Genomic DNA, 24,954 nt, shown 5'->3' on the forward strand with positions numbered 1-24,954 from the left:
TTGAAGTGAGATCGCGACATATTAAGTCTTAAACATATCGTTGCTTTCTTAATTATCAGTCAGATAAGAATGGCATCACTGGGATTACTCGTTATTGTTGTTACTGTGTTGATGGTAGTTGCCTTGGCGGAATGTTGCACATTGCTGCAATCATACATTTTCAGTCTCATTCTTGATATTTGGCAGAAATAGTAAAGCCTGCTGAAATATTGAGTAGTCTGTTCATCGATGAAAAAGTCAATGTCGTTGTGAATGAAGACAGTGACAAAGACTAACCTTACTTAAAAAATCATCATAAATTGTTGAAAATTATTATATCTAATGTTAGTTATTTAAAAAACTATGTTAAACGGTGTCTAAATTATAAAAAAGTTACTTTAATGTTCGAAATTTTTATATTTATTGGATCCAGACAGAAAAATATTTCAAAGTAGCGTGGACAATTAACATAATCATATTTATGTACAATTTTGCATTGAATAACATTTATTTAAAAACTATTTATTCATTTTTTTACACTCCCAATAACTTCATGAAATGTCTTTTTTTTTTGGCTTTTTTTATGTTTTTTCTTTGGTAAGATAGTATATTTTTGATTAAAAAAAATTTTTTTATGAATGTTTTATTCAGTAGACGATATTTACTGACTTAGTTCAAATGAATTTTTTGGTTTCAAAAAATATTTAAATTTGTTTAAACGCGAAATTATGAAAAAAAAAAAAAAAAACAGTTTTTAATTTTTTTTGTATTGTTTCACCATTTCAAAAAAAAAAAAAAAAAAATCCTGTGTGTAGAAGAGTGTAAAAGAAATTTTCAGACAAAATTTGATGAGTGATACTTTTCAGAAAAGCATTGAAAAAAAAAAAAGTATTATTTTTTTTCCCGTCGCCAAAAATCGGATCTTCGTTTAAAAATTATGACTATAAAAATTTTTCATGTATTTTATTCCTAAAAATAGAGGAAAAAATTACCGTTCAATAATTTTGAGTTTTGCCATGAAAGAAAAATTAAAATCGGAAAAACAGGTTTTTTTTTGAAAAACTAGAAGGTCGCTTGAGATAAAGAGCTGAAAATTTGGATTTCTAGTTAAATTCCGAATTATGTTTTTCATATCAAAGCATTGGTACACACTCTAAATTATTTTTTTTAGCATTGAAGCAGTGAATCGTATGGCGCTGAAATAGATATTCATACTTTAAAAAAATGTTTCAATTACGAAATTTGCCGCCCCTAAAATCTGCCGCCCTAGGTAGCCCCCTAGGTCGCCTACCCCAGGAATCGGGCTTGAATTGCTATCTGTTGGCTGACCATTAATTTGTCACCTCTTGTAAATTACAATTATTCTCTTTGAATTCCTGTTTAATGCAAAACATAGAAATTAAAGCAAAATAAGGAGCAATGTAATTAAAATCAATTTTTTTTATAAATTGCACTACTCTGCAAGATAATGCTAAAAGATTAACGGATTTAAGTATTTGGCATTTGAGTTTTTTTAAGAAAATCGTAGGAAAGACTAAATATGACTATATAGAAAAAAGTCTAAAATTAACGAAGCTGCTAGTTGAGGATTCGAGGCAAAAATAATAAGAACGTGAATTTCGGTCTGATGAGGTTAATAGGAATTCGCTGATTGCTCAAAAAACCCAGCGAGATTGTCAGATCATCTTTACTGCTTAGACTTGATGAATATTTGACATCACTATCAGGCCCAACCAGAGGCCGTTTCAGTCTAGACGGAAACTAGGGACCCGGGCCTTGGGGAAGGGGGGGGGGGGCAGCGACACTGATATAAAAAAAGAAAGAACGAAAGATAAAGAATGGTAGAAAGAAAAAGGCGAAAATTTCCGATTAAGAGAAAACGTAAAGATTGTAAGTAAAATTTATTCTTTTGGTATATACACTACTGTGGCACGTGAAATAGAGTTAATTGTTTTCTAGCAAGCAGTTTTGATCCCCCCTCGCTCTTTTTTCTTCTTTTCCCCCATTTTCTTTTATTTTTTCCCTTTTTTTTCTCTTTTTCTCCTTTTTCTTTTCTTTCTTCTTTTTTTTCTTTTTTGGGCGCATATAGGCCCGGCGACAAAACTGACAAGAGACTCGCCTTGGCACTGTGCGACCCTGATCACTATTCAGTTTAGTAGTGTCAATTGCACTGTATTAGTTTAACTAAATTTTGACTGTTCAACGATAATAATTCAATTGAATTATAATTCTGCTGTCGAAAGGTAAAAAGCAGTTACTGCTAATGATTCATTTCCTTACCGTTTTTTAAAAACATTTTTTGTCATCTATTGCACCAAAGCTTTATTTCACAAAAATGCTTATTTGGTTTCTGTTGAAAATAAAGCACGAAAAAAACGTCAAAGTGCAATATTTCGCTATTGTTAGTATGTTTGGAATTTGAAGTGCCTTTCTTCAAATATCTCAAAACCTCACTTCTGCAAATACTACGCTTTACCCTACCCTACCCTTTACCCTTACTTAATAGTTCAATTGATTTGTAATACTAGTTCAGGTTGTTATGATTGAAATCAGGGGATACCACCCCCTAAGATCAAGAGCGCACCCTCCCAATATTGTGAAGACCCCCAAAAGTAAGGGAAACACCCCCTAAAATTTTCGACTGCGCAGGGGGCACTCTTTTTGAAATTTTTTTGGAAATATCTGTAAAAGGTATTATACTTTTGTGCTTTGACTTGAGTAGGATAAGGGTATATTAATTATTAAAATTTTCCCATTGCGTCAGAATTTTCCTATTTTTAAAAACTATACGAAACATCGTGCTTCTAGGTAAATAATATCGTGCTTATAGGTTTATGTAATAAAATGACAATTTCAGGGCAAGTTTTAAAAGTAATTTCTCGAATGGGAAGATTTTTCATTTTATTTATCTTTCCAACAAATTGCTTATTATTTTTACTCTTCTTCTGATTATTATTAATTGTAATTTACTTATCTATTTTTTTCGCCAAAACATACTTACATAGTGTTACAAATTCTGTAAATAGTAATTATTGTAGGAACGTAACCTGTAAATAGTTTCCCGTAATGAATATACAACCCCTTTTTCATATGGCTAAAGTATACGACCCCTATTTCCTTTTTGTTCATTGATAAAATTTGATAACGGTCTACTACTTTACAGAAGCGTGTGGAATATTTGAGAAATTTCTTTTCGGTGTATTTAAGCCGTTAGCGATGGATAAACAGTTGAGTTTCGATTGAGATTTCGAACTGAGTGCATTTTTGCTCTGTTTATTGCGAGGCATTTCGCTGTGTTGTTTTCGTATTTGGAAGTAAATACGAGTGTAAACGTTGAGTTTACGGTGTTGTGTGATAATTGCTTAATTGCTGATGAATAATTTAGCAGTTGTTGAAGATCTTTCCTGTACATAGTGTAAATAAATTTCCTGTGTTTTTATCAAGAACTGTGTCTTCATTTCAAGAAAGTGGAAGTCGCACCGAATCCGTTACAATTTGGCGCCCAACGTGGGTCTACTTCAGGACTTTCTTGCAGTAAGTGTGACTTTGGACATTTTTTTCATAAAGACTTTTTAAATTTGGACTTTATTTTTATGGTGATTACCCGCGCAATGGTTGAACAATTAAAACAACTTCTTGACGCAATCACCTCTGTGAAGAATGATATGGCGGCTAATCAAGAACAATTGAAAAATGATATGGCGGCTAATCAAGACCAATTAAAAAGTGATTTGACTGCAAGTTTTACTGCAAATCAAGAACAATTAAAAAATGAATTAGCGACTAACCAAGAACAGTTAAATAATGATTTCACTACTAAAATTACTACAAGTCATGATGAAATGAAAAGTGACTTAACGTCGATGAAAACCATGATGGAGAATCAACTAACCGCCATGGCAGATAAAGTAGATGCTCTGGAAGAAAAATTTGATACTCTGGAAGAGCGTATCGCCAATGTGGAAAATAAGTTGGAAGAAGAAGACAAGAAATTTACCTCATTTAAGGAAGAAATAATTAAAGACATGGAAAGGAGATTGGCGACCGCGGAAAGCAGCTCTGTACAGTTTTGCGCTCCCACATCTGTTGCTAGACCGTCCATTAAACTGGCCACATTTGATGGGAAAAGTTCGTGGCAGGTGTACAAGACCCAATTCATGATAGTGGCGGAAGCGAACGGATGGGACTCTGCTACCAAGGCCTGCCATCTTGCAGCATCCCTCAGAGGTGACGCAGCGGACATTCTTCAGACCCTTCCGGACGGCCAGCGCCTGGATTTCGCCGCCCTCACATCTGCGTTGGAGCTTCGCTTCGGTGAGAAGTGCCAGAAAGATTTCAGCCGACTCCAGTTGAAGTCCCGTTTCCAGAAAACTGGGGAAATCCTGCAAGAGCTTGCGGCGGACATCGAGAGACTGTCTCATCTTGCTTTTTACGACTGCCCTGCGGATGTTCGAGACAACCTGGCACTCAACTACTACGTCGACGGGGTTCGAGATCCGGAAATCCAGAAAGCTCTACGGATGGCGGATGTCAAAGATCTGAATTCTGCTGTTGTGTATGCGATGAGATACGAGGCCGCCCAAGAAGCAACCCGTGTGGATCGCCATCTAATCCGGACTCAGGAAGCTGATGAGTCTGATTCCAGGTCGTCCCACCTCGCTGAACTTGAGAGACAACTCGGTGACGTGACAAGACATCTGAGCAGCATAACAGCCCAAAAAAAACAAGAGCAGAAGTGCTGGAAATGCGGTAGTGAAGGACACCTGCGAAGGAGTTGTCCGGCTCGCCAAGCTACGCGAGGGAAGGAAATCACCACCACTAGAGCTCTGCAGATTTCCTCTTCTAGTAGTGGCAGTGATGGACTTTTCATTTACGCACATGTAAATGGGAACCCCTGCAGACTGATTGTCGACACTGGAGCCAATGTGACAATCATTAGGACATATGTGGCTCGTGAATTTGGATTGAAACTGCTGTGGACATCGCCACGCGTAAGTCTCCAGACTGTGACAGGTGACAAGATCGAGATTGACGGTAAAGTGGACTTGGAAATAGTGTTTGGGAATGCCACCTACCATCATACGGCATTCGTCGCTAATATCACGGACCCCTTCATTCTCGGATTGGACTTTTTGAAGAAATATGACTTCACTCTCGACTTCAAGACTAATGAGCTGCACTCGATGAGAGAAGACATAGCCGTTTTCCCTGCAGAGAGTGATGTAAAATCCGCTCATCAAATAATAGCTCAAACAGATTTATCGATTCCCTCAAGGTCAGAATCATTAATACCTGGCTCCCTTGAAGAAAGCAATAGTTTTCGATTTGGACTCATTGAATACCCTAACCTAAGCAATAGCCTAAAAGGAGTACTGGTAGCATCTACGCTTGTGGACCTTTCTAAGGATGTAATTCCTGTGAGAGTCGCCAACGTGAGTGAAAGGCCAAGGAATATCCGAAAAGGTGAAGTGTTGGCAACTTGTACTCCAGTAAACTGCATCATTAGAAGAATCAATTCCCCTGAGACTGTGTCTTCTGAGTCCTTGACGTCGAAGTTAATTGGGAGTGCGCCATTATCGAAAGATCAAAGAACTGCTGCGGAACAATTGGTGGACGACTTCAAGCATCTGTTTTCATCTACATCGGAGGATGTTGGCCGTACGAATTTAACGCAGCATAGGATCTGCACTGGAGAACACCCCCCTATTAAACAGCATCCAAGACGACTACCGTTCGCCAAGAAGGAAGAGGTTGAGACCCTCCTGAAAGAGATGAAGGAGAATGATGTAATCGAACCTTCATCCAGTCCTTGGGCCTCTCCCATCGTCTTGGTCCGAAAGAAAAATGGCTCCACCAGATTTTGTGTTGATTACCGACGGCTGAATGAAATCACCAAGAAAGACAGTTACCCTCTTCCACGGATAGACGACACCTTGGACACTCTTTCCGGACACAAGTGGGTTTCGACCCTGGACTTGAAGAGCGGCTACTGGCAGGTTGAAATACACCCTGATGACCGAGAGAAGACAGCGTTTACAACTGGACAAGGCTTATGGCAGTTTAAAGTGATGCCCTTCGGCCTCTGCAATGCACCAGCTACGTTCGAGCGTCTTATGGAGACAGTGTTAAGAGGACTTTCCTACGAATCCTGTCTGGTCTATTTAGACGATATCATCATCGTGGGACGCAGTTTCGAAGAACATCTGGCAAATCTTAGGAAGGTGCTGCAAAAGCTTAAGGAAGCCAATCTGAAGTTAAGCCCGTCCAAATGTAATTTGTTCCGCCGGGAAGTGAACTATCTTGGTCACATCATCTCTTCTGAGGGTGTACAAACCGATCCAGAAAAGGTATCCGCGGTCAAGAGTTGGAGTCGTCCCGAAAACATCCATCAGCTGCGAAGTTTCCTGGGGCTCTGCACGTACTACAGGAAGTTTGTGAAGGGTTTTTCCAACATTGCACGACCTTTGCATAAGCTGACGGAGAGCAAGCAAAAGTTTGAATGGTCCAAAGAATGCGAAGATGCATTTCTACGACTGAAGGAGACTTTAACATCAACGCCTATCCTCGCCTATCCTCAGACTGAAAAATCCTTCATCCTGGACACTGATGCGAGCAACGAGGGCATCGGAGCTGTTTTATCCCAAGAAATTGACGGAAATGAACATGTCATCGCTTACTGGAGCAAATGCTTATCAAAGTCGGAGCGAAATTACTGCGTCACCAGAAAGGAGTTACTGGCCATAGTGAAAGCTGTAGAACACTTCCATCATTACCTCTACGGCCGAAAATTTCTGCTACGGACAGATCATGCCTCGTTAACTTGGCTTTTGAACTTCAGGAATCCAGAAGGCCAGATAGCCAGGTGGATACAGCGGCTCCAGGAATATGACATGGAGATCAAGCACCGAAAAGGGTTGTCTCACGGTAATGCAGACGCTTTATCAAGGAGACCCTGTCCTGAGAAATGCAATTATTGTTCCCGAATCGAGAAACAGTATGGAACGACTAGCCCTACTGCCTATCAGGTGACAGTGATTCCAACTTCATCAGAACCTGATCCATGGAGTGATGACCAAGTTCGAAAAGATCAACTTGAAGACCCCGACATAAAACCAATTTTGGAGTTCATGGAAAGTGACAGTCGACGCCCTAGCTGGCAGGACGTTTCCACCTTCACTCCTGCAACAAAAAGATACTGGGCTTTATGGAACTCACTCCATTTACGGAACGGCGTACTGTACCGAAAATGGGAATCTGATGACGGCAAAACATCTAGGTGGCAGTTACTACTTCCCCGATCAAGGATTTCAGATGTTCTTAAAGAAATACATAATAGTGCGACTGGAGGACATTTTGGTGTCTTGAAAACCCTCAATAAAGTTTGGGAGCGCTTCTTCTGGAGCAAGGCGAAGGATGACGTGGAGAAGTGGTGCCATTCTTGTGACGCCTGTGCTGCTCGTAAAGGACCGAAGAAGAGAAGCAGAGGGAAGCTACATCTGTACAACGTTGGAGCTCCTTTCGAACGAATTGGGATCGACATCCTGGGTCCTCTACCAAGAACTGCTGATGGGAACAAATACATTCTTGTTTCCATCGACTACTTCACCAAATGGCCGGAAGCATATCCCATTCCAGATCAAGAGGCTACCACCGTAGCAGAGACTCTAGTCCAACATTGGATCTCGAGATACGGAACACCTTTGCAGATTCATTCCGATCAAGGGAGGAATTTCATCTCTACTGTGTTTAAGGGCCTATGTCAAATTCTCGGAATTGAGAAAACTAGGACAACACCACTACACCCACAATCGGACGGCATGGTGGAGAGATTTAACCGCACAATCCTGAATAATCTCTCGCTTATGGTATCCAGAAATCAACAGGATTGGGACAAGAAGCTACCTTTGTTCCTGCTGGCATACCGCAGTGCTGTCCACGAGACTACCGGATTTGCCCCATCTCAGATGCTCTTCGGACGAGAGCTTCGGCTACCTTGTGATCTCGTCTTCGGTCGTCCTCCGGATGTGCCTGCATCGCCTGAGGAGTACATCCAGGATCTCCAGGCCCGGTTGGAAGACGTTCATAACTTCGCACGAGAGCGAATCAACATCGCGGCGGAGAAGATGAAGACCCGATACGACACAAGGTCTACTGGACATGAATTCAACGAAGGCGACAAGGTTTGGTTATGGAATCCCATCCGACGGAAAGGTCTGTCACCCAAATTGCAGTCGCATTGGGATGGACCCTACAAAGTCCTTAACCGACTGAATGACGTCGTAGTGAGGATCCAAAAATCACCTAATGCAAAACCTAGGGTTGTACATTATGATCGGTTAGCCCCATACTATGGCCATAGTTCATGAGTATTACGTAAACAACCGTGGTTGATAACATAAAAGTTGTAGATAATTTTTGCTTTTAATGTTTAGTAATATTTCTTGTTATTATTGTGTTTCCTATGCATTATTGGTTATTATTTAATGTGTGTATTTGTGAACATGTGATAGAAGTTTGGCACCCTTTCTGGGGATTGTACTGTCCGGGACGTGCAGTCCTTAGGAAGGGCGCAATGTTACAAATTCTGTAAATAGTAATTATTGTAGGAACGTAACCTGTAAATAGTTTCCCGTAATGAATATACAACCCCTTTTTCATATGGCTAAAGTATACGACCCCTATTTCCTTTTTGTTCATTGATAAAATTTGATAACGGTCTACTACTTTACAGAAGCGTGTGGAATATTTGAGAAATTTCTTTTCGGTGTATTTAAGCCGTTAGCGATGGATAAACAGTTGAGTTTCGATTGAGATTTCGAACTGAGTGCATTTTTGCTCTGTTTATTGCGAGGCATTTCGCTGTGTTGTTTTCGTATTTGGAAGTAAATACGTGTGTAAACGTTGAGTTTACGGTGTTGTGTGATAATTGCTTAATTGCTGATGAATAATTTAGCAGTTGTTGAAGATCTTTCCTGTACATAGTGTAAATAAATTTCCTGTGTTTTTATCAAGAACTGTGTCTTCATTTCAAGAAAGTGGAAGTCGCACCGAATCCGTTACAATACTTTAACAGGAATTGTAAAATGCATCACATTGTCTTGACAGATGCGTTTGTAGTTGTCGTGGTTGGAATGAGAGTAGCATGAAGGTTTTGCAAAAATATTCGGCATCGTTTAGGTTAATGGTCGATTTCCATGTCCTCCTACCAGCAATATTTAGTAGTTTTTTGCGTAACTGACACTCAATAAAGGAACTAAAGAGTAATTTAAATCCATACTAATTCAATTTGCAAAGTTTTGACTTATGTCACTATAATTCTAACCCGTCCAACTGCAGTTTGATTTCAAAATGTTTAGGATTAGCACTAGTATTCTTTGCGAAAAACGGCATTTTCAAAGATAATACTACATAACTCGAATAAATTATTGTGCAGTGGAACCTCATAAATCCGAACTAATTAGGGCTGAGCCCTGTTCGGACTCTGAAAAGTTCGAACTTGCCGGATGGCCAATTCTAACTATAGATATAGGGTAACTAGTTGCACAACTCCATAGCGACAGCCACTAGCCACCACTCAACATACAAAACTTGAAGTAAACGGGCAAAAGCGTAGCCTACGAGGATACAATGCTGTTTGCATCCTCTCAGGCTGAGGCAAAAGTTGTTTCAGCGCATGCGCTCTTCGGACGCTTGCGCGTCTGCTAGAAGGACTCGGTTGTCCAGGGGACCGGTTTTTCGTTGTATCTCTAGTTAATACTGCATCTATGACTCTAACTTTTAATTATCAGCTCAACAATGATCTGAAAGTCCTTTTTTTAAGTTAATAATGAAGAAATTTTGCCCTTGATAAAGCATGAGCGCTTAATACGTCAGGTACGTAGCAGGAACGTCGCCGGTGGAACATCGTGTCATCAAGTCAATTCAGTTCACTACGTCAACGAAAGATTACCGCGCGAATTCAGTTCTATATTTTTAGATACAGAGCTGTATTAAATATTGCTCTCGAAAAAGCTTGCTAAAGGTAGCTGCCATTAAAAAACTAATTAAGCTTTTGAATCGTAGTTACTGAATTCATCTTTTTTTCAACTCGAATTTTAGACCTTTAGTTTATAAGCGGTTCGGATTATACGGAATTTCGGATCTCCGGCGATCAGATTTCTGAGGTTCTACTGCACATTTGAAACAAAAAATTACTTAGAAATTTATACCATCTACAACATTTTCTCCTCCATCTGAATGAATAATGTCCACAAAGTTAGCATCCGTTTCATCCAGTCGAACCTGTTTATCTCCACTTTGGAACAAAGGTCCTGCTGGATCAAGGCCTTAGAGAAAGATAAACAAAGACATCAAATTAGATATTTTCGTAAGAAGAAAAAAGAAGTAATAGTAACTTATTTCAAATACGTGAGTGCTGACTGAAAAGAAATACTGTACTCTAAACTCTCAAAAATGCATGGCTTACTTTAGCTTTCCTATTTCAGATGATATTTGACTAAAATTCTACCTCAATACAAAAATATTTTGCTAAAACTCTTTATTCTTTCACTTAATCTACGCCAAGAAAGCAATGCAACCTCCAAGGTGTAAATTTGCATTGAATTATATTAATTATAATTTGTTTCGATAGAAGATTTTAGAAGATAGTACCTACATGGAATAATAAAGTTAACACCATTTGTTTTTTTTTCACACCATAATTTGATTTCTTATGTTGTTTTGTAGTAGAAATGATGACCTTAATGCAATTGAATAGTCAATTTAGAGTTCGTGTTACCTGTAATTCTGCCCAAGTTTGGTATTCTTTCTCCAGCATAACCAGCTACATGACCTCCAAGGCTGTGACCAATAATGTGTACATTCTCTGCTTGAATACCTTTATTTTCCTACAATCAGAGAATGCATAATATACGAAAATGCATAAATATGGAATGGGACAATATGAAAGCTAAGTAATTTTTGTAAATTAAACTCTAAAAAAGACGAATGTAATGAATTAGATTTTATGTTAGTAGTATACAGTAACAATGGATTCAAGTTTTGAAAATCAGTGGTAATGCGCAAGTTTCAAAAGGGGGAGAACCAACTGATGGAAGAAAAATGGGGAAGTAGTACCGAAAAATATGTTTAAATTTCGAACTTGTCTCTTAAACTATGCTTTAAAATCATGAAAAATTTGATTTGTTTCAAATCTTTCTTAAAGTTGTTCGTTGGATTAATTGCATTATGTGTGAATATTATTCTATTGATAGGAAAAATTCAAAATTTCGTTTATGGACAAATACTTGGAACCAAATTTTTTTGTTATTTTTATCATGGTGTTCCTTTTTCCATCTCACCTGATTAAGCGAAGCTGAAAGTATACAAAATCAAGTAAGCAGTAGCAGATTTGTATTGGAAGTTGGAAACTACGAGAAAGTAAAAGTTGGTAAGAATGAAATAACATGTTTTGAATTGCAGTCTCAACTGATGCCATTCTATTTTGTCTCGTTTAAAAGAATCCTGGGGTTGAGGATCGTTTCTCCAACTCCACACCACTAAAGCCCTGAATCGCTGCATAAGTAGAGACTCGTCCGCCATCTTGGGGCTAAACGATGTCTTCCTTTATGCCTGCTGTGGTGAAGTAGCGTATTTTTCTTTTTGATTGTAAAATAACATGGAGTGAACAAGAAACCCCAATTAAGAAACAAAACACGCTACTTTACCATAGCGGACATACAAGAAATCTTCATCTAGCCCCAAAATGGCGAAAGTGTCGCTACTTATTCTGTGACTCAAGGCTTTACACAGCACAGCCGGAGTCGGCATACTTGTACGACGAGAGCCTGGACTATCCTTTAGTGACGTCGTAAACTACACATGGTACTAAATGAGTTAAACTTGCTTTATATATGCTTTTGTAAAGTTTATTTTATCGCTACAACTATAATCTATCTTTTTCATTTCGAGAATATGCTGCAATGAGTGTCTTAAGGATTTTGCAGCGTTTTTTTTCAGTTGCGCAGAAAATATATGAACACTGGTTATTTAGGTAATATTCCAAGTTCATGGGTCATTTACAAACCAAATTATCCGAATATACTTGAAAAGTTGTTCAGTTTCGTTACAAATTTTACTGAAAATGCCAGAGAAGTTGTGACAGTTACAGAAAGTTTTATCTTTATATATTAATAGGCAAGCCGTTTTCTTTCGGTACCGATTCCTCCTCTGTTTGTGAACCGATTTCCTTCATTCTTTTTTTGTTTGGTAGCTATTGGCGAGTTTTAGTGTCATCAATAAAAAATTTTGAAATTGAACGCTAATTAACGGAGATATTAATAAAAAACGAATTTTCGTCCTAAATGGCTCCTTCTACGAGAACGATTGGTCCAATTTTTTCGAATTTGATATGGTTGGAAAGGTCTTTAAAAAACACTCCTAACGAAAAAATTGTCATTGCGTCCAAGATCGAATAACCTAAATCCACTAGAAAAAAAGTTATAAGCGTTTTTTAGTTAGCGAAACTAAAAAAAATTAATTTTATCTCTTTTCCATTGTTGAAATTCATTGTTGAAAACGTGAAACATTAAGTTTTAATTGTTTTTTTAAACATCTCTTTCTACGTGAAATATGCATTTTAGAGCTTCGTGCTTGGTATGGTTGGAAAGCTCGTGCAAAATACTATAAAACACGTTCTACCCGGTTTACCGTTCGAAAATGCCAATCCCCTAAAATGGCTAGAAAACGCGCTAGAAGCAATTAAAAGTTAGTGAAAATTCATTTTTATTTGGTTTTTTACGCGACATATAGTTAGCGTGAAGAAATTGCTGGATAATATTGTGGTGTTGCCAGTTTTCGCTTGAGCATAAAGAAATGAAATACTTGCATTTGTTTTTATTATTGAGGCTTTTTAGGTAACTACGGCATTTAAAATATTTTCATTTTGATTATGTTTCCGCGATTTTAATATTTAAATAAATTATTTTACGGAGTGAGGGACGACTTTCAGTTCCAGCTCCCAATAATACCTGCATTTGCTATCACCAGAAACAGATCTCAAGGTGAAACTTTTGATAAAATTGGCGTATTATTCCGGCGTCCAGTGCTTTCGCATGAACAAATTAAATGTTGTCGTGAGTAGAGTTTGTTCATTTGACTGTTGGAAATTTTATATTTAACGGCAAGATCATGCCTACTTTTACAAAAAATATTGTTTGTACGAAGTTTTACGAATTAAGAGAGTTTTGCGGCATTATTTCATTCAGAACGACTTCAATAATTGTGAAATTGGCGAACTTTATCCATTTTTGCACCAATGCCAGGACGAGAAATACTTTTCTTTTGCATTCATAAAAAACGAGTACAGAAATGTCTATTTGCAAGGAACTGACTACGAATGAAGTCCCTCTTTAAGATGGGGTTCATTAAATTGTAACCGTTCGTGACAAGACGGAAGAAATAAATGACAAGAGGAACATACAGTGGGGAGAAAGGGACATCAAGCTTTTTTTTTTTTTTGATAAGAACGTTTATGAAAAACAGTGTGATATGTGGCAAAGGAAATAGGTGTTATGGTGAAATGTGAAACTTTGCGACAAAGAGGAGAAAGATCAAAAATTTTGAAAAGTGCATTTTTCAGTTTTCCCCTAAACCATAAACAAATCACAAACACGATTTAAAAAAAAAAAAAAAAAAAAAAAACACTATTATTGCGACGTCCAGTGTTTTTGAATAGACAATTTTTAATGTAGCAAGTAGGATTCGTTCATTTGACTGTTTGGAATTTAATAATTCTAACGGCAGAGGTCAAGGCAACTTACTCAATAATATTAAACTTATTAAAAGAAGCATTGTTCATGCAGACGTTTTACGTATAATCCGAGTTTTGCAGGATCATTTGGGAAGATTTCGACAATTGTTAAATTGGCGGACACACTTCATCTATTGGCGTCAAATTTTTGGCACCAATTGCAGCTCGAGAAATGTTTTTACTTTGCATACGAAAACAAAGAGTAGGGAAATGTATAATTGCATACGGTTGCTACAAAATAGGGGCTGCCCACGAATGAAGTCCCGGTATATGGTGGGGTTCACGAAATAGTAACAGTTTGTGACAAAGGAGAGGAAAGACATGACAAGAGGGGCATACACTGTAAAAAAAATTCGGAAACGTTTCTGAGTATATCGTGCAGCTGCGGTTCATGAAATTTTCAAAATTGTTTCTGAGTATTTCGGAATTATCTTTCTGTAATGTCCGGAAACGTGTCTGAGTATTTCGGAATCCTCTTTCCGTAATGTCCAGAAACGTGTCTGAGTATTTCGGAATCCTCTTTCTATAATTTCCAGAAATGTTTCTGAGTATTTTGGAATCCTCTTTCTGTAATTTTCAGAAACGTTTCTGAGTATTTCGGAATCCTCTTTCCGTAATTTTCAGAAATGTTTCTGAGTATTCTGTGCAGCTGTGGTTCATGAAAGTTTCGAAAACGTTTCCGAGTATTTCGGAATTCTCCAAACAATTTTCAAAAACGTTTCTGAGAATTTCGGAATCCTTTTTCCGTGATTTTTTCTAAAAAATAATTCTTTACTATAGTATTGCATGCCATATCAGTTTCAATTCTTTCATATCTAAGATCAATGAAACAAGCAATTTTGCAATCATTCGTGGATTTTTTTTTTCTGAGTTTCTAATGACAAATAGCATGGTTAACAGCATAAAATATGCACAGTTATAAATTTTTGAAAATTTATGAAATAATATAGTAGTTTCATTCATAATCACAAAATCGTCGGGGGAGGGAAGGGGAGTACTTTCTCAAAAGTGGGATTGAACAATATTAAACTTCAGTTTTTCTCTCAATATTTTCAAGACAAAATTATCAACATATTGTATTTTTAATGCAGAACTTAAAAACATATCTTGTATCAAACTTGATAGCTTTTATTTTCGGATATAATTTGACAGAACTTACCTACACTTTGCGTTCCGAAATTCGTTCACGTCAAGTCAATTTCTTTGACGAACAAAGTGTACCGAAAAAGAAATTGATGAATTTAAATATGACACCAAAGTCCCCCTGCTGGAACCGTTCGGGTTTATTCTTCTGTTCTTGCCCTTTTCCAGTTTATCACAAATATAGATAGGTAATCAAAATAGGTTACTGATTTTATTTTTAGAGTGTGCGCAAAATGCATTATATATTTTATTTATTAAAACATTGAACTCTATTACATGATTATTCCATTTCATATATACGAGAGTCCCCCCCCCCACACCATAAGAGTGATGGTGCACCCATAAAATGATATGAAGCGCCCCCCCTTAAAAAAGCAACCCCTTAAAAATGTCAATGGCACAGTCTGCGTGGTGAACGCCCCTCGTCTTCTCCCCATATGTGCATTGCATATTAATAACATAGTATGTAAAAAATGATCACTTTTAAAACGATGACATGAAATAATATTACTTTTTATTTCGGCATGTAAATACAGCTGTTCCATTTTTGCCACTGACTCATTCCTCCTGACTGTCCTACATTAAACTAGTATATCTACGAAGGAAATGTTATTTTCGGAACAACTAATGTCAAGGAATTTTTTTATTGTTAACCACATTTAACAAAATGAATAAGCAGATGAATTAATTGCATAACTATGTTCTTACTAATAGATAACATGGTCATTTTCTAATGGTATAAAATTTTTTTAAATGAATGAATAAATTATAATAAAAAAATATAAATAATACTGGCACATTTTTTGTGAAGCATATTACAATATTAGAAAATATTTGCATTACCATATTTTTAATGAATTAAACAATTGGTTTTTTTTTTTTTTTTTGAACCAAAATGTATGTACATCCAAGTATTTCGAAATAACTTTTCTGTGATTGCTTCTCAAATATAAATCTTATTTCTTTTGCGTAATTAATCAGTTTCAGTTAGTTACAACAAATAGTACACCGCGCACATAGGTATGTAGGATAACTTTAAATTAATTCGATAAACTCAAAAACAGTTACAATTGGAGCCTCATCAAATGCAAATCAACAAAAATATAAATGTATATAACATGTTTTAAAATATTCATTAATACTTACAAGTGAACATGAGCGGAAGAAAATCTAAGTACCTCCATTACAACTGAATAAGTAATCCAAAGGGTTTCGTTTCATTAAGTATAAACACGGGTATTTCAAGGCTACAATGGAGCCTCTTCATCAGTGCAAAAAAGCTCACCAACACAACCAGAAGTTGCGAGAGAACTGACAAAAAACCAGGTGGACACCGGTATTTATACCAAAGAGAGCCAACCAATAAGAATACAGGAACATGACAACAAACAACCTTTTGTGTTCAATGGTACTTACTTTCGAATGTCTGAAGGTTTAGCAATGGGTAATCCTTTGAGTCCTATTTTAAGTGACATTTATATGCACTATTTTGAGACTAAACTTTTTGAAACCATAACGTTTCCGTTCTATGTTCGGTACGTTGACGATTGCTTTGTTTTGCTTGACCAAAACCATGTTGATAATGAATTTTTACTTTCTAGTTTAAATTCTATCGATCCTTGCATCCAATTCACTATTGAAATGGAAACTGATAGTTCTCTTTCATTTTTGGACGTCTTTATTACTAAAAGTAATGATGAATTTATGACTTCGGTGTTTCGTAAGCCTTTTGCTGTTACACTACCTCCTCACAAATGTTCTTCTCATCCTCCAAACCAAAAGTTAGCCTCATTCAAGGCTTTTGTGTTCCGTGCTTTGAACATCTGTTCTTCCTCCAATTCTTTAAATGCTGAGCTTTCTTATCTTAAAGCAGTGGCTTTCGATCGTGGTTATTCTCCTAGCATCATTGATTCAATTTATAATAAGTTAATTAAGCCCTCTCATTCTGAAAAGGTTTCTGCTTCTAGTGCTTCGTATACTATTGTTTTGCCTTATTATCCAAAAGTTAGTCATCAAGTTGCAAAGATTTTGAAGAAATTTGGTTTCGATACAGCTTTTTCTCCAGTTAATAAGATAAAATTTACAAACTTAAAGGACCCCATTGATTGCCATAGCAACTGGGGCATTTATAGCATCTCCTGCAAGTGTGGACTTGGCTACGTTGGACAGACTAAACGTGCTCTCAAGCACCGTCTGAAAGAGCACGAAAACTATGTTAAGCATAAAGAACTTGCTCGTTCTTCCATCGCTCAGCATTGCTGGACTTCTGGTCACTGTTTTGATTTTTCATCTGCAAAGATTATTTGTAAATGTTCTTCGGTTTATGACCTCGATTTCTGGGAAGCTTACCATATTTGGAAAAATTCTCATACTCTTGTCAATGATTTTTCCAGCACTCCATTTTTTCATGATATTTGGAAGCAATTTCTATAATTGCCTTTCCTGTTTCTTTGGTGTCTCGCACTCTTTTTGTCTCCTGGCTTCTGATTGGTTGTCTCTTGCCTTGCTTTGAGCCCGGAGCGTACACGCTGTTCGCTGATTGGTTGTTTGTTGTCATGTTCCTGTATTCTTATTGGTTGACTCTCTTTGGTATAAATACCGGTGTCCACCTGGTTTTTTGTCAGTTCTCTCGCGACTTCTGGTTGTGTTGGTGAGCTTTTTTGTACTGATGAAGAGGCTCCATTGTAGCCTTGAAATAGCTATATGCTGCATTTTCTCGAATATTTGTGCTTTATTTACGTTGTTTTTTCACCTTAATCATATTGTAGCACAAAGCTTATATGATAATTTTTCATAAACACGGGTGTTGAAACTATTCACGCTTGAACACACAATATATATCTAATCATGATTGCATTGGAAATTTTAAAGAAACAAATGGTTATTAACTAACTTAATAGCTGCGTACATCGTCTAAAAAATCAAGGGCAGTCCAAAATGCAAAGGCGTAAAATTAGTTTCGACACATTTTACTACTCTCTAGACATGAAATAACAAGCAATCCAATGCTAAACAGTTGCTGACTGCAGCAACCATAGATAAGAAAAAAATAAGTTCTCGTTATTTCCGACTGATTGGCGCCTGTGTTGGAAGGATGAAATAGGTTTCGAAGCGTTGCGTCATCACTTCCTCTTCTAGATTTCTTGAAATAACAAAAAGCTTTCTGAATATTGAGGAGTTCGCTATTGGATGAAGGATTCCTACTATTTCGGAAACGTTTCCGATATATCCAGAAACGTTTCCGAAATTTGTTACAGTGTACAATGGCGTGAATGTGACAATAAGCCTTTTTTTAATAGGAACGTTTATGAAAAACAGCGTGACATGTGATAAAGGGGAGAGGGGATATAGTGAAGTGCAAAACATTGTGACAAAGGGGGGAGAGGATCGAAAATGTTGAAAAGTATGTATCAGTTATGATCCGCCATTAACCATAAACAAATCACGAAGTCGACCTTTTTTTCAAATTGTATTATTATTACGACGCCCAGTGTTTTTAAATGGACAGTTATATGTTGACACGAGTAGAGTTCGTTCATTTGATACTTGGAAATTTATATTTCTAATGACGAAGAAGCAACTTACTCAGTAATAGTAGACGTTTTATAAGTAACATTGTTCGCACAGAAGTTTTTCGTATAAACTGAGTTTTGATTTCATTTCATACGGGAAGATTTCGAAAATTTGATAATTGGTGATTTTTATCCATTGCCGTCAATTTTTTTTTCGTCTCAACCTTTTTCCTTTGCATACGTAAACAAAGAGTAAGGAAATATTTATTTGTATAGGGTTAACACAAAGCAACATGATATCCAAAATAAAATTATTCAAGCCAGCAATTTATCGATCACACCAATTGCTCAATGGGGTTGTTTCCTTCAATAAAAGTACTACTTTTTGTCACTGAAATAGATAGAATATGAAGAAAAAAAATTGAGTCAGAAAAAACTTATATTTTTTCAACAGTTGTTTATAGAAAACTTTTTTGAATATCCAATTTTAGAAATAAGGCGTGGTCTTTATGTCGTTATAAGTGATGTACTTTGGCGCGAGACTCCATTGCCGCGCTGAATATTTACGGTTTGCTTTCAACCGCGTTTTCGGGTTATGATATTTTGCGCTGTGCGCTAATGGCATCAATGAGTTGCATTTTCTCGCTTTTGATGACGAAAAATTAATTTCAATCTGCGCACCGATTAAAATAGTTGCTAAAAATATTAAATTTATTTAAATTATTTAAAAAATGTTTAAAACCTTTGTTTTTAAGCATCCTCTTTCAGTAAAAATTACTTTGAAAATTTCGGAAACGACCCCATTAGCGAAATATCCTCTTTCATTCATTTATTTTGAGATTAACAGACAAAAACCAAAATTTTAATAAATTACTACTGTTTGGTATTGTGTGTACATATTAAAATTGTGTGTTTTTAGATATGCAGTAAACATGAGTAAGAGTAGGAATAAAAATGTTGGAAATAATTAAATTCATACACGTTTACTCAAATATTCATTTATGAATATGGTCGAATTTCGACCACTGGGCGAACACTAGTAATATATAAATATTTCATTACCCGAAGGAAGTTTATCAACTTCGCCACTTGTGCACCAACAGCTCGAGCATTTGCCACTGCTTGTGTGTAAGGAAATCCATTATTTTCAGTCCAATCGACAACGATGACATTGAATTGACCTTCAGACAGAAGAGCATCTTTCATTTCCTATAAAAAAAATATCATTTTAGTTTTAAAAATTGATAACAAACCATAAACTCCACAAAATTATTGGAAAAAACTGCAATTCATATTGCTTATGTGTTTCTTTAATAAAAAAATTACTTAAAATTAGATACTCAAAATGAACTTTAGAGAGTAAAATTTTTCCAGCTCAAATACGCTTCTAAAAAATGAAGAGAAGTGTTACAATATCCGAACAAGGTCTAGAATTCTCTGCCGTTGAGAACAATTAAGATGAACTTAGCATTTTGTCTGTTTTGGAAAACTTTGTATCATTTTAAGTCATAAAAAACAGTGGAAAACGAAAAGTTGCATTGTATGCACTCAAATTTAAATCCAAGTAACCAAATAACTTTTTCTTTTTTAGAATCATAAATAAATAAATGTAAAAGAAAACTTACGAATCTGATGTCTTCCACGTCAAGGTCAGACCTGAAACCGTGAATCAAAACTTTTGTTGGTAAACTAAGGTCAAATGAAGAATTGTTTATCGACTCGGATGTTGCAACAATTTCTTGCTCTTCTTGGATGTTGGAAGGAGTGTAGAGTAGGAATTTAGTTTTTAAATTATCTGTTGGAGTGAGGCTGATTGGTCGGTTTAAGGGGTGGAAGAACGGTGGACCAGTGTGGAAGCATCCCAAATCTTCTATGCATTTGTTCTGAAAAACGACTGGAAAGGAAAAATAGTTTATTATTTGTAGGTTGTTTAAAGTTAGGATTAATAGAAACTACTCTTTAAAATAATGTTTAAAGCGAACCTACTAGTTGTACAGATTATAGGAAAAAATAATATAAAAAATTTTAGTTTTTGAAGTAAAAATTCCGTTTCTATGTCTTGATGAGATGAAAAAGATTCTATTTTGAAAACAAATGGCTTCATTGCGTCTCAGTGATAACTTTGACATACAGTTCTTTTCTGATTGCACTTTTAACCTTTTTTTTTTCGTTTAGAATTTGTAAAAGTAAAAATTATTGCAGTAGAACGCCAATTATCCCTATCGATTGAGATCGAACCGCATTCGGATAATCAACAATTCGGATAATTGGATTTTCTCCGAGTAAAGGGTCTATTTTTTTACTGTATATATGTATGTTGAAAATAAATTAAATGAAATACAACACTTTTATATGTTAAGCGTATTTTTATGCGCCTAAATATTTTAAGCCAATAATAGAACTTCCCTTGCAAAACGGTGACTGGTCATCCCAATAGTGTTCGCGCTGCACCTATACTAGCTTCACGGAAGGAAGGACAATAGGACTCGTAGATAATATTTGATGTATCGCAGACCATTTCGGTCTTATTTTTATTTTTTTTGAAACATTAAAACCGTTTTGGATAATCAGACTCGGATTGTCGAAGTTCGATTAGTTGGAGTTCTACTGTATTAATAAACTAGAAAATTGCGCATCAGGGTATAAAGGGTGAAAATTGCTTCTACATTTGAACGAAGCCATTGCCTGTTTGGTGATACTGTTTTAATAAAGCAATAACTAAATACCTTTGTATCGAGGAATTTTGACTTTGAGTTCCATTTTGTCTCGTTTTGCTTTTGTTAATTGCTTATTTTGATATTTAAACTGTCTGCTGTCTATTTTCATTGCTTTTACTGGGTGTCTTTACATCTAGAAATTCACACCTTTGAATTGAAAAAGGGGTTCCTTGAAACCCCGAAACACGTGTATTCTGTAATCCGTTTATTTGTGCTAAACAACGTTGGATATTTCCTGTTATTACTATTTTGATAGTTGAAATTGTAACCCTAACTCCAGTGGATTCACTCTAAACTCCAGTTGGTAGCTTTTTTTGTTGACCATTTTTTCGTTTCTTCATTCCCATGAAATGACAGTCTTACCAGTAAAACAGTTAAATTACTGGATCGAGTTCAATCTCGTCACAATGAAGACTTTCCCTGCATGTTAAACATTACCAAAACATATTATCAAATTATGATGCTGTGGCGCGAGTTTCATTGTTGAAACTCGTGGGTTACTCGATCATTGGCTATTATTTATATGAGGATATAAAATTTCTGATACAACACAAGCAGACAGAAATAAAAAATTTTCTTCGTTTTTGGTCGGAAATTTTTTTACTCCAAACCAAAATTAAACAACCGATGTAAATTAGTAGTGGTAGAGGGAAACGAAGATTCAGACTCCCAAAATGATTGGATTTTTAACAACGATGATGTTACATTGCATTAACGGTTTAAATGTGCGTAGCAAAATAGAGAAATGTTTGAATTTTCGTGAGTGAAGCGCTGCTTTCACCTTTTAAAAGTCTCTCCATAATGCATATTTTTGATAAATATTTGTTGCTTTCTTTTCTTAACTAGTGTTAAAAAGCAATTTATTCAAATCATTCATATTATCTAGAGTAAAATCATGTGTTCTATATTCTAATTAAATTTCTGCGAAATGACAAAAATATTCATTATAGCTTCCTTTTATTTATGTGACAATGATTTTACCCGACTACTTGTGCGCGACGCAAAGGAGGGTAATGTATAAGTCTATGTATGTTTGTTCCTATGTGGCGTTGTAGGGGCTAAACACCTTGGCCGTTTTTGGTACTTCTTACGTCAATCGATTTGTCTTTACCTTGGGAGTGTCACTAAACATACGACAGTAATCAAAACTCACCATGTTAACAACCAGTTGCCAGTTCGGGATCGTGTCGCACGCTACCTGCGTGCGACACAGCGTGCGACAAATGCAGGTAGCTTTCAGTGCCTGAATTTTTGTTTACAAAATCTATTTATTGGAGCCTCAGTGGCCGAGCGGTCTAAGCGATTGCTTCTCACACTTGAGGCGGTGGGTTCGACTCCCACCTTCGCTCCGGATATACCTTCCCCTTTTTCTGATGTAAATTCTTTCATGTGTTGTTTATATGTATTCTGCACTAAAATAAAAATATATCATGTGTAAGGGAGGCAAGACACTTAGATTGTAGCCCTCACCAAAATAAACCCGTGCAATAAGAAAGACAGTCTACTAATTCGGTTTTCATCTCTAACTTGTTGCATTTGTTTTTGTCGTGATTCAGGAGACTGAGTTTCGCGACGTGTACTTTCTTGACAGGCTGTTTTAGTTTGGCGAGAAAGATTTGATTGAAGACGTTTCCTTTCTCGCGTCATCATGAGTTATACAAGCTGTTTATACAGCTGTGCTGTGGTTGACTTAAGTTCGTGCATTTTTGCTGAAAGCCAAGCAGCACATGTAGCTTTAAACCGAGTTAGGTCCCTAGAGGGACTAATTATCAGTAGTTTAGACCACCGCAAGTTACTTAAAAAACCTCACGATACAAACTCTCTCAATGAAATGACAAGATTGCGAAATGTACCGTCTTATAATCACAATACTAAGTCGATAAAAATCAACTAAAAAGTGTAACATAAAAATATATTAAATAAAATGAAAAAATCCGACTGCGTAAAAACCAAAAAAAAAAAAAAAAAAAAAAAAAAAAAAACGAAGAAGAAAATGTATAAGCCCATTAGTTTAGAATGTTATTAAGTACTACTGAATAACTACACCATTGAAATAGTTTTATAATCGTTCACAGATAAGACAAATCATAAATTCAAAAGCAGAATAGAAGCATCAACGTGCATAAAGTACAAATAAAGTAATAAAATACAGTTAAAAACTCAGCAAACAGTTGTTTCGGGGCTGTCATATGCAAGCCCCTTCATCAGTGCATAAATCCGGTTCTGGAACTTGACCGATGGAGCATTTATAGTATTTCTTGTCAGTGTCAAATGACATACATAGGACAGACCCTACGTTCTCTTAAATTCCGTATTAAGGAACATGAAAATTATGTCAAAGAGTTAATTCTGTTAACGTAGGATATAACTTTTTTCAATGAGGTCCGAACAATATTGAAATGTTTTACCTCTTTAGCTAATTTTTTAAATCACTTCAAGTTGGCGTGTTCAAGCTCAAGAACAGCAAACAGAATTCTTTTTATTTATATTGAACAAAACAACAAAAGGGTCATTTCATGTCAAGTGTGTGATCCAAAATTTGAGACATTTTTTCCCTCACCTTTAGTATTTCTTTGAAATTTGGGTCATCGATTGTTCCCTTTGAGATAATCAAAATTCCAAATTTTTAGGTTTTTATCTCTTTTATTTTTTTTTATTTATGAGACTTTGATTTCTAGAAAAACCCTCTTTTTTTCATGGATGCTTGACCATAAAATGGATGATAACTCAGCACCAAATATAGATAAAAAGATTTAGTAAAAAGCATTTTAAAGTAAATTTGTTGCTGTTTAATATGATATGCAACATGACTGATTTTATGCAAAAATTTATTTAAAAAAAATGAAATTAAAATTTAAATTTCTCAGAAAACGTATAATGAATTTTTTTTATAAATCTCAATAACTTATGTGTATTTCATCTTTATTTGTGCAAAATGATTAATTACTACTTTCTATCACCAGACCATAACCAGTAAGAGAGCCCCACATTTAACTAAATAGAATCTGAAAAATATCATTATTTCTCAAGTCAAATTTTAATCAAAAATTCAAAAAAATATGATCCCATTGTCATCCCAACTTGAAATTTTGCACAAGTAAAAATAAAACTTACAAAACTTTTTGCGATTTTTTTTGAATTTTCATTGTACGTTTTCTGGGAAATTTAAATTTGAAACATAAATTTTATTTTTTTACAATGAAACTTTTTATGAAATTAGTCATGTTGTATATCACATTAAACAGCAACTAATGTACTATAAAATGCTTTGTACCACATCTTTCTATCTATATTTGGTGATGAGTTATTGCTCATTTTATGTTCAAGCATCTATAAAAAAAAGAGGGTTTTTCTAAAAATCAAAGTCTCATAAATAAAAAAATAAAGGAGATAAAAATATAAAAATTTGGACTTTTGATGATCGTAAAGTGTCCAATCGATGAGCCAAGAAACACAAAAAGGTGAAGGAAAAAACTTTGGATCACTTGAAATGGAATGACCCAAAATGGTTTTATTTTTCACTCCTTGAAATAAGAAAAGAAAACAAAATATTAATTAAAATATTAAAAAAATTTTCACGATAGCCATTTGTAGCAACTATTTGTTTCTTTAGAACGAATATACAGTATACTTCATTTTTGTTAGGTGAAGGAAAGTATAAACACATCTTTTTTTACGTGCATTTCAGTTTCACTATTTAAAAAAAAAAGACGATCGATGCTTTAAAATTCTAATGAATAATCTCGGATGAAAAGTTGTTCTACATTGTCACTTATCAAAATTTGATAAAACTCGGAGGAAAAAAATTGCCAAA

The 24,954-nt window shown here is 35.7% G+C and overlaps 1 protein-coding gene across 1 annotated transcript in view; it reads right to left on the reverse strand.

Annotated features, from left to right (window-relative positions):
- Positions 1 to 24,954, reverse strand: part of LOC129220560 (pancreatic lipase-related protein 2-like) — a 56,956-nt gene that overhangs the window by 9,758 nt on the left and 22,244 nt on the right. Inside the window, exons 8-11 of the mRNA XM_054854990.1 lie at positions 20,049 to 20,317; positions 19,486 to 19,632; positions 10,757 to 10,865; positions 10,188 to 10,304 (exon numbers count right to left, since the gene is read on the reverse strand). Of these exons, the coding sequence (XP_054710965.1) occupies positions 10,188 to 10,304; positions 10,757 to 10,865; positions 19,486 to 19,632; positions 20,049 to 20,317 (642 nt within the window). The remainder of the gene's footprint in view (positions 1 to 10,187; positions 10,305 to 10,756; positions 10,866 to 19,485; positions 19,633 to 20,048; positions 20,318 to 24,954) is intronic.

The sequence above is a fragment of the Uloborus diversus genome, chromosome 4 (genome assembly GCF_026930045.1).
Source record: "Uloborus diversus isolate 005 chromosome 4, Udiv.v.3.1, whole genome shotgun sequence".
NCBI lineage: Eukaryota > Metazoa > Arthropoda > Arachnida > Araneae > Uloboridae > Uloborus > Uloborus diversus.